Source organism: Lonchura striata, chromosome 36 (assembly GCF_046129695.1).
Source record: "Lonchura striata isolate bLonStr1 chromosome 36, bLonStr1.mat, whole genome shotgun sequence".
Taxonomy (NCBI): Eukaryota; Metazoa; Chordata; class Aves; order Passeriformes; family Estrildidae; genus Lonchura; species Lonchura striata.
Genome location: NC_134638.1, coordinates 410,028 through 420,343, shown reverse-complemented (window position 1 = coordinate 420,343; position 10,316 = coordinate 410,028). Strand labels below are relative to the sequence as shown.

The window sequence follows — 10,316 nt, the reverse complement described above, 5'->3', positions numbered from 1 at the left end:
AGGCTTTCCCGAAAAGCGCCGAGGTCTCTCCGGAAGCGCCCGAGGCGGCGCCGAACCCGTGCCGGAGGTGCCCGAACGCATCCGGCAATACCCGAGTCTCTCCGGAGTTGCCCAAACCCTCTCCGGAGGTGCCCGAGAGGTCTTGCCGGAGGTTGCCGAACGTCTCCGGAGGTGCCCGAAGGGCTCCGAACCGGCCGTGCCGGCGCGGAGGCGGCGGGAGCGGCGATGAAGCGCGGCCGGGGCCGGGCCCGGGGGTAGCGCGGCCGAGCGAGCGGCCATGGCGGCCAACATGTACCGCGTCGGCGGTGAGCGGGCCGGGGGCCGCGGGCAGGGACCTCCAGGAGGGGCTCTGGGGGGGGCCCTGAGGGGATTTGGGGGTCCCGGAAAGCGGAGTGTGGGGGGGGGTTTGGGGGGGTCCGTGAGGGGATTTTGGGGGGGGGGGGGGTCCGTGAGGTAAGGGGGAGGCGTGAGGGGAGTGGGAAAAGGGCGGGGGGGGTTGTCTGTGAGGGGATTTGGGGGTTCCGTGAGGCGCGGGAAGGGTCGTGAGGGGAATTGGGGGGGGGTCCGTGAGGGGTCCTGGAAAGGGGCAAGCGTGAGGGGAGTGGGGGGTGGTCAGTGAGGGGATTTGGGGGTTCCGGAAAGGGGGAGAGGGTCTTGTGAGGAAATTTGGGGGTCCCGGAAACAGCGGGGGTGTCTTGTGAGGCAATAGGCGGTGGGGGGGGAGGTCCCGTGCGGGAATTTGGAGGGAGAGGATTTAGGGGCGGGGGGGGTCCTGAAGAGGAAAGGGTCCCGTGAGGGGGTTAAGGAGGTCCCTGAGGGGATTTGGGGTGTTCGTGAGGGAACTTGGGAGTCTGTGAGGAAAAGGAGGTGCCAGAAATGGGGAGGGTTCTTTAAGGGGTGTGCTCCTTTGGGACCCCAAATTCTGAGGCGTGGAGGTGGGAGACGGCTCCCCCCCCCAAAAAAAAAAAAAAAAAAAAAATCTAAAGAAAAAAGGGGGGTGGTCTCTGATGAGAAGGGAACCCGAGATTTTTTTGGGGGGTGTCCTCCACCCTCATTTGTGAGGGAAGGTCTGTGCCAGGGGGGGACCTCTGGTCTGTAGTGGGGGGCTGAGGGGGGGAAATGAGGGGGGGTCCTGTGGGGTAACAAACCCCGTTCCCATGAGGGGAACATCTGGCTGCAAAAACCCCCTGGATTTTGGGGATTTGGGTGGAACTAAGAACAATCCTGACAAGTTTGAGAAAAAGGATTTTTGGGGGGTGGGGCTGCCCTCGTGACCCCCCAATTTTTGCTCCCTATTTTTCCCCAGATTACGTCTACTTCGAGAACTCCTCCAGCAACCCCTACCTGGTGCGGCGCATCGAGGAGCTCAACAAGGTGAGACCCCTGCCCTGTTCCTCAGGGGGGTCTCCAAGCCTGGGGAGGGGGTCCCCAAGCCCAGGGGACCCCACTGACCCCCTGTGCCCCCCCAGACGGCCAATGGCAACGTGGAGGCCAAGGTGGTTTGTCTGTTCCGACGGCGTGACATCTCCAGCAGCCTCAACAGCCTGGCTGACAGCAATGCCCGTGAGTGGGGGGCTTTTGGGGGGTTTTGGGGAGGTTTTGGGGATTTGGGGGGCAGCCTTAAAGGACAGGCCAAGGGTAATGCCGGTGGGTGGGGGATTTGAGGGGTTTTTAGGGGGTTTATAGGGCGGTCTGTGGCTCATATCACAATGGGGTGCTCCCAGAATTTGGGGAGAACTGGTTTGACATTATTGGGGTAATTTAGGGGTGCTGCAGAGGGGTCTGTGACCTCTCCCAAAGGGGCGCCCCAAATTTGAGGGGGGGTTGGAGCTGCTCGGTCTCTCTCCACCTCTCTTGGGCTGAATTTTGGGGGGGTTTTGCCAATTTTGGGGCGGGGAATTACAGGTAAAGGACTGACCCCTTTGAACCATCAAACTGGGGGGGTCCTGCCCTTCCTGGGGGGGGTCTCTCCCCTCCCACGGCCCCTCCCCCTCCCTCCCCTCCCCCTCTTCGGGGCTGTTGCCAAAAGCCCAGAGGGGGTTTTGGGAGAACAATGGGCCCTCCCAGCTGGATTTTGGGGGAGGAACACCCCGGTGTGACCCCCCCGCGGCCCCCCCAGGCGAGTTTGAGGAGGAGTCGAAGCAGCCGCCGATGACGGAGCAGCAGCGGCACCAGCTCAAGCACCGGGAGCTGTTCCTGTCTCGCCAGTTCGAGTCCCTCCCGGCCACCCACATCCGGTACCGGGGGCAGAAACGGCTCTGGGGGGGTGGGAAAACCCTCTGGGGGGGCTTCCCCTGCGTGGGGAGGGGTTTTGGGGTGACCCTCTCCCCAAATTTCCCCTACAGGGGGAAGTGCAGCGTGACGCTGCTGAACGAGACCGACATCCTGGGGCAGTACCTGGAGAAGGAGGTGAGTTCTGTGTGCCCCAAAATGGGTCTGGGGGGGGATTTTGGGGGTCTCCCCACCCTGCTGAGCCCCCCCAATGTGCCCCCTCCCCACAGGATTGCTTCTTCTACTCGCTGGTCTTCGACCCCGTGCAGAAAACGCTGCTGGCAGACCAGGGCGAGATCAGGGTGGGCTGCAAGTACCAAGCTGAGATCCCCGAGCGTCTGGCCGAAGGTTTGGGGGGTTCGGGGGGGCTCTGGGGGGTGCAGGATGGGGGGGGGGTCATCCTGACAGCCCCCCCAAACCTCCCCCAGGTGAGTCGGACAACCGGAACCAACAGAAGATGGAGATGAAGGTGTGGGACCCCGACAACCCCCTGACGGACCGGCAGATCGACCAGTTCCTGGTGGTGGCTCGGTGAGGGGGGATCGGGGGGGGTCGGTGGGGGGTCAGGGGGATTGGGGGGACCCTGCTGACCCCCCCATGTCCCCCCCAGGGCCGTGGGGACGTTTGCCCGGGCGCTGGACTGCAGCAGCTCCATCCGCCAGCCCAGCCTGCACATGAGCGCGGCCGCAGCCTCCCGGGACATCACCCTGGTGAGGGGGGACCCCAGCCCCCTGGGCACCCCAAAACCTCCCTCAGAACCCTCAGTTCCCACTGGGAGACCCCCAAACCTCTCTAGAACCTCCTCATTTCTCACTGGGAGACCCCAAAACTTCTTCTGAACTCCTCATGTCCTGTTGGGACATCCAAAGATTTTTTTATATCTCACATATCTCAACTGAGACACCCTAAAACCCCTTAGAACTCCTTATTTTTTACTGGGACACTTTTTCAAACCTTTTCATTTTAAATTGGAGCAGCCCAAAATATTCTTTAGAACTTCCCATTTCCCACTGGGACACCCCAAAACCTCCTTAGAACCTCCCCAAAATTTCCCATACACCCCTTAGATGACCCCAATGCTTTCCTGGGATACCCCAAATCCCCTTCAGAGCCCCCAGAGCCCCCCAAACCTGCCCCAAACCCCCTGTTAGAGCCCTCCCAGTGCTCCCAGTTCCACACCATGGACACGCTGCAGAGGAACGGCTACAACCTGGCGCGGGCCATGGCCACGCTGGTGCCACAGGGGGACCCAAAACCCCCCAAACCTCCCCGAGAAGCCCCAAAACCCCTCTTAGAGCCCTCCCAGTATATCCCAGTACGCCCCATTTCCCCCAGTTCCACGCCATGGACACGCTGCAGAGGAACGGCTACGACCTGGCGCGGGCCATGGCCACGCTGGTGCCACAGGGGGACCCAAAACCCCCCAAACCTCCCCGAGAAGCCCCAAAACCCCTCTTAGAGCCCTCCCAGTATATCCCAGTACACCCCATTTCCCCCAGTTCCACGCCATGGACACGCTGCAGAGGAACGGCTACGACCTGGCGCGGGCCATGGCCACGCTGGTGCCGCAGGGGGACCCAAAACCCCCCAAACCTCCCCGAGAAGCCCCAAAACCCCTCTTAGAGCCCTCCCAGTATATCCCAGTACACCCCATTTCCCCCAGTTCCACGCCATGGACACGCTGCAGAGGAACGGCTACGACCTGGCGCGGGCCATGGCCACGCTGGTGCCGCAGGGGGGGCCGGTGCTGTGCCGGGACGAGATGGAGGAGTGGTCGGCCTCCGAGGCCATGCTCTTCGAGGAGGCCCTGGAGAAGTACGGCAAGGACTTCAACGACATCCGGCAGGATTTTGTGAGTGGGGGAGAGCAGCCCCTTTTTGGGGGTCCTGAGGGGGCTGAGGGACCCCCCCCGAGCTCAGGGTTTGGTTCCCACAGCTGCCCTGGAAGTCGCTGGCCAGCATTGTCCAGTTCTACTACATGTGGAAAACCACTGACCGCTACATCCAGCAGGTATGGGGCTGGGCTGGGGGCTGGGGGGGCTAAAATGGGGGTTTGGGGGGGCTGCAGTAATGATTTGGGGGGCTGAACTGGGGATTTGGGGAGCTGGGGTGGGAGCTTGGGGGTCTGGGCTGGGGGTTTCGGGGACTGAAATGGGTGTTTGGGAGGCTGGGCTGGGGGTTTGGGGGGCTCAAATGGGGGTTTGGGGGGCTGATAATGGGGTTTAAGGGCTGAAATTGGCATTTTGGAGGTCTGATATGGGGTTTTGAGGCTGATAATGGGGTTTGGGGAGCTGATTTTGGGGTTCTGGGGGGCTGATTAAGGGATTTGAGGGACTGATATGGGGTGTTGGGGGCCTGAAATGGAGGTTTTGGGGGTTGATATGGGGTTTTGGGGGGCTGAAATGGGGGGTTTGGGGCCTGATTTTGGGGTTCTGGGGGGCTGATTCAGGGTCAGTTCAGGTACCTGTGGGGTTTTTGATGGGCTCTGGGGGTTTTGTGGAGGTGATTTGGGGGTTCCATGTGGCTGTGGGGTTCAGGGGGGCTCTGGGGGGCTGATTTGGGGGGTTTGGGGGGGCTCAGAGCCCCCTGTGACCCCCTCCCTGCTCGCAGAAGAGGCTGAAGGCAGCGGAGGCCGACAGCAAACTGAAGCAAGTCTACATCCCCACCTAGTGAGTGGGGGGCTTTGGGGACCCCTGCCAGGCCTGGGGGGGCACAGGAGACCCCCCTGGGACCCCCCCAAAATCCTCTGACCCCCTCCCCCCCTTTTCCCACAGCACTAAACCCAACCCCAACCAGATCATCTCGGTGGGCTCCAAACCTGGCGTCAACGGGGCCGGCTTCCAGAAAGGGCTGAGCTGCGAGAGCTGCCACAGTCAGTGTGGGCTGGGGGCATTTGGGGGGGTCCCAAAGGGTTTGGGGGTTCCCAGGGGTTTGGGGGGGTCCTGAGGCTGTGAGGGGTTTCTGGGGTTTGGGGGTTCCAGAAAGGGCTGAGCTGTGAGAGCTGCCACAGTCAGTACAGGCTGGGGGGATTTGGGGGGGGTCCCAAAGGGTTTGGGAGGGAGGTCCCAAAGGGTTTGGGGGGTCCTGAGGTCGTACGGGGGGGTCTCTGGGGTTTGTGGAACAGGAATTTGGGGATTCCAGAAGGGGCTCTCTGGCATTTGAGGAAATCCTGGGGTGGGGTTTGGGGGCTTTTGCAGAGATTCTGAGTTTGGGTGGGATCTCTGGGTCCCCCCTCAGCATCCCAGTAACCCCCAGTTGCCCCCGCAGCATCCCAGTCCCCCCAGTGGTACGCCTGGGGGCCCCCCAACATGCAGTGCCGCCTCTGTGCCTCCTGTTGGATCTACTGGAAGAAATACGGGGGGCTCAAGACCCCCACCCAGCTGGAGGGGGTGACCCGCAGCGCCTCGGTGAGCCCCCAGACCCCAAACCCCACTGAGGGACCCCCAAAACCTCTTGGGACCCTCAAAACCTCCTGGGAGCCCCAGATTGCCCTCAGGAACACCCGATTTCTCTCAGAACACCCCAAACTCCCTTTTGAGCCCCCAAACCCCTCTCAGAGTCCCTAAATCCCCTTTAGAGCTCCTTAAATCCCATTTTTAGACCCCAAACCCCCCTCAGAGTCCCTAAATCCTCTTTAGAACTTTCTAAATCGCCTTTGGAGCCCCCCAAACTCCCTTCATCCTCTTTCCAAGCTCCTTTAGAGTCCCCAAACCCCACTAAGAGCCCCTGAATTTCTTCTGGGACCTCCTTAAGCCCCCCAAATTCCACAGTAACCCCATTCCTGGGGTCATCTTTCCCCATACACCACCATGGGTGGTTTTAGGGTGGATTTTGGGGTCACCCAACCCTTTCTCACCCCACAGGAGCCCCACTTCTGGGGTTACCTGTCCTTGTACATCACCATGGGTTGATTTAGGGGGGATTTTGGGGTTGTCCAACTCTCCTGACCCCATCTAAATCCCTATAAACCCCACAGGAGCCCAACTCATGGCATCACCTGTCCCCATACACCACTGTGGGTGGATTTGGGGTGGATTTTGGGGTCACCCAACCCTTTCTAACCCCACAGGAGCCCAACTCATGGGGTCACCTGTCCCCATACACCACTGTGGGTGGATTTGGGGTGGATTTTGGGGTCACCCAACCCTTTCTAATCCCACAGGAGCCCAACTCATGGGGTCACCTGTCCCTGTACGCCACCATGGTTGGATTTAGGGTGGATTTTGGGGTCGCCCAACCCTGTCTCCCCCCGCAGGAGCCCCACTCATGGGGTCACCTGTCCCCATACACCACTGTGGGTGGATTTGGGGTGGATTTTGGGGTCACCCAACCCTTTCTAACCCCACAGGAGCCCCACTTCTGGGGTCACCTGTCCTTGTATACCACCAGGGGTGGATTTAGGGTGGATTTTGAGGTTGCCCAACCCAGTCTTACCCCACAAGAGCCCCATTCCGGGGTCACCTGTCCCCGTACCCCACCATGGGTGGTTTTGGGGTGGATTTTGGGGTCCCCCAACCCTGTCTCCCCCCGCAGGAGCCCCATTCCCGAGGTCACCTGTCGCGGCCCGAGGCGCAGTCGCTGTCGCCGTACACGACGAGCGCCAGCCGTGCCAAGCTGCTGGCCAAGAACCGGCAGACGTTCCTGCTGCAGACCACGCGGCTGACGCGGCTCTCGCGCCGCCTGTGCCGCGACGTGCTGCAGCCGCGGCGGGCGGCGCGCCGGCCCTACGCCCCCATCAACGCCAACGCCATCAAGGCCGAGTGTGAGCAGGGAAAAAAGGGGAAAAAACGGGGGTTTGGGGGAAAAAAATGGAGGTTTGGGGGTGGTTGGGGTCCCCTCAGGGGGTATCAGAGTATATGGGATTCCTACGTCCCCATTAACGCCAATGCCATCAAGGCCGAGTGTGAGCGGGGAAACTGGGGGGAAAATGGGGGTTTGGGGGAAAAAATGGGGGATTTGAGAGCCCCATCAATGCCAATGCCATCAAGGCCAAGTGTGAGCAGGGAAACGGGGAGAAATGGGGGTTTGGGGGGAAAAATGGGGTTTGGGGGGATTTGAGATCCCCATCAACACCAACGCCATCAAGGCAGAGCGTGAGTGAGGGAAATGGGGAAAAATGGGAGTTTGGGGGCAAAAAATGGGGGCTTGGGGGAAAAAAATACAGGTTTGGGGGGAAAAGAATGGGGGTTTGGGATACCCATCAACGCCAATGCCATCAAGGCTGAGTGTGAGAAATGGGAGGGAAAAACGGGGAGAAAAAGGGGATTTGGGACCCCCACCCAGGTGGATTTGGGACCCCCACCCAGGGGGATTTAGAACCCCCATCAAGGCCACGTGTGGGTGTTGGGACTGGGCGGGGGGAAGGGGGGTTTGGGACCCTTCTGTGGGACTGAAGGGGGGGTCTCATCCCCCCCTGAGCCCCCTGTGGTCCCCCCAGGCTCCATCCGGCTGCCCAAGGCCGCCAAGGCCCCCATGAAGATTCACCCGCTGACCCGGCTGCCCCTGGCCGCCATCGTCAAGGAGCTGGGTGAGGGGCTGGGGGGGCGTCCTGGGGCTGGGGAGGGGGTTGGGGGGGATGCCTGGGGGTGGGGGATACAAGAGGGGGTGGTCCAGGTGGATCTGGGGGGGTCCCGAGGATGAGAGGGGAGATTTGGGAGTGTCCCGGTGGGGTGGAGGAGGGATTCAGAGTGGTCCAGATGAATTTTGGGGGTCCCAAGAATGAGGGGTGGGATTTGGGGTGTCCTGGTGGGCTGGGGGGGGGAAAATTTGAGGGGGTCTAGGTGGGCTGGGGGAGAGATTTGGGAGGGTCCAGGTGAGTCTGGGGGTGTCTGAAGGTGCTGGACCCCAACTGGGGGTCCCCAGGAGTGGTGGGGGGGTGACACCGGGGTGTGGGGGGGGCTCAGGGCCGGATTTGGGGATTTTTGGGGTCGGGGGGACACCCCCTGACCCCCCTGCCTCCCCCCCCTCCCAGCGGCCCAAGCCCCCCTGAAGCCGAAGACCCCCCGAGGCACCAAGACCCCGATCAACCGGAACCAGCTGAGCCAGAGCCGGGGGCTGGCGGGGCTGGGGGGCAAGCGGGGCTACGAGGCGGGGGGAGATGGCCACCGGCCCCCCCGCATGAGGGTACGGGGCAGGGGGGATTGACAGGGGAGTGGGGTGATTGACGGGGGAATGGGGTGATTGACAGGGGCATGGGGTGATTGATGGGGGAATGGGGTGATTGACAGGGAGCATTGGGGTGATTGATGGGGGAATGGGGTGATTGACAGGGGAATGGGTGATTGACAGGGGAATGGGGTGATTGACAGGGGAAAGGGGTGATTGACAGGAAGCATTGGAGTGATTGACAGGGGAATGGGGTGATTGATGGGGGAATGGGGTGATTGATGGGGGAATGGGGTGATTGATGGGGAAATTGGGGGTGATTGACAGGAAGCATTGGAGTGATTGACAGGGGAATGGGGTGATTGACGGGGGGTGGAGTTTGGGAGGTGATTGACAGGGGTGAAACATGCGGGGGTGGGGCTTGGAGTGATTGACAGTGGGCGGGGCCGTTGGAACTGGGAGCTGATTGGAGCAATGAGGGTTTGTGGGCGGTGACTTGGGTTGATTGACATGCACGTTGAGGGGCTTGGGGCGTGGTTAGGGGGTGACCGACGGCCTCACGGCGCGCCGTGATTGGCCGGGTAAAACGCGCGCCCTGGCGGGGGCGGGCTGTGATTGGGCGGCGGGCTGGCGCGGCGCGCTGTGATTGGGCGGCGGGCGGGGCTGACGCTGCCGCGCAGGTCGGAACGGCGGCGCTGCCGTTCTCGGCCAACGGGCGCCCCCTGGCGGCCGCGCTGCGCCCCGCGCCCCCCCCCGGCACCAAACGGCAGAAACTGAACCCGGCGGACGCCCCAAACCCCGTGGTGTTCGTGGCCACCAAGGACACCCGGTACGGGGCCTGAGCGGTGGGGGGGAGGGGTCCTCAGGGGCTTTGGGGGGTTCTGAGGAGATTTAAGGGGATCCTGAGGGGGTTTGGAGAGCCCTGAAAAGATCTTGGGCGTCCCAAGGGGTTTGGGGGGGTCCTGAGGGTATCCTGAGGGGGTTTGGGGGGTTCTGAAAGGATGTGAGAGGGTCCTGAGGGGACTTCAGGGGATCCTCAAGGGATTTGGAGGGGTTCCTGAGAGGGTCTGGGGAGTCTTGAGGGGATCTGGGGTGTATTGAGCAGGTTTGGGAGGGGTTCCTGAGGGGATTTGTGGGGGTCCTGAGGGGATTTGGGGGTTTCTGAAGGGGTTTTGGAAGTCCTCAGGGGCTTTTGGGAGGGTTGTAAGAGGGTTTGACAGATCCTGAGGGGTTCTGGGAGGGTCCTGAGGGGCTTTGGGACGTCCTGGGGGGGTTTAGCAGGATCTTAACGGGGTTTGAGAGATCTTGAGGGAATCGTGGGGGGGGTTCCGGAGGGGTTTGAGGGATCCTGAGCAGATTTGGGAGGTCTGGGAGGGTCCTGAGGAGCTCTGGGGGTCCTGAGGGGGTTTGGCAGGATCCTAACAGGATTTGAGGGATCCTGAGGGGATTTGGGAGGTCTGGGAAGGTCCTGAGGAGCTTTGGGCTCCCCTGGCAGGGTCTGACCTGCCCTGGCACAGTCAATACCCCCCCCAGATCACCCAGAATGGGAATGTTGGGATTATTCCTTTGGGGGAACCACACAGAACGTGTCCCCCCGCCCCAGCTCACGGAGGTGGGGGGGGTGGGGTGTCACGGGGAGTTTTTTGGGGTTCCCCTCCATGACCCCACCCCCCACCACGATCCGCAGGGCTCTGCGGAAGGCGCTGACGCACCTGGAGCTGCGCCGCGCCGCCCGGCGCCCCAACCTCCCGCTGAAGGTGAAACCGGGGCTCCCCCCGCTGCGCCCGGGGGGGGCCCTGCCGCCCCCCGCCGCCGCCCCGCACCCCGCCAGCACCTCGGAGCCCATCGTCCTCGAGGACTGACCCCCCCCCTGCCCTGCCCCTTTTGTATTTTTTTTATTTCCATAGAAAAAATAAACCTCGCGGGGGGGGGGGGTTGGGG

The 10,316-nt window shown here is 62.1% G+C and overlaps 1 protein-coding gene across 1 annotated transcript; it reads left to right on the top strand.

Moving 5' to 3' along the window:
• The first annotated feature begins 139 nt into the window (after positions 1-139).
• MTA2 (metastasis associated 1 family member 2) lies at positions 140-10,240 on the top strand. The gene is made up of 18 exons (XM_077789714.1): positions 140-305; positions 1,307-1,374; positions 1,470-1,563; positions 2,120-2,237; positions 2,346-2,409; positions 2,502-2,619; positions 2,700-2,802; positions 2,882-2,981; positions 3,935-4,123; positions 4,207-4,281; positions 4,881-4,939; positions 5,045-5,142; positions 5,538-5,677; positions 6,804-7,032; positions 7,708-7,797; positions 8,242-8,357; positions 9,056-9,204; positions 10,063-10,240. The coding sequence occupies exons 1-18, from the start codon at positions 278-280 to the stop codon at positions 10,235-10,237; spliced, it is 2,013 nt and encodes a 670-aa protein (XP_077645840.1). The 5' UTR covers positions 140-277; the 3' UTR covers positions 10,238-10,240.
• The last annotated feature ends 76 nt before the right edge of the window (positions 10,241-10,316 follow it).

Excerpts from the sequence above, each read along its gene's own strand:
- MTA2 (XM_077789714.1), top strand. The coding sequence starts at position 278 with ATGGCGGCCAACATGTACCGCGTCGGCG. Across the intron at positions 2,620-2,699 it reads CCCCGAGCGTCTGGCCGAAG|GTGAGTCGGACAACCGGAAC; the intron begins GTTTGGGGGGTT and ends AACCTCCCCCAG. Across the intron at positions 4,940-5,044 it reads CAAGTCTACATCCCCACCTA|CACTAAACCCAACCCCAACC; the intron begins GTGAGTGGGGGG and ends CTTTTCCCACAG.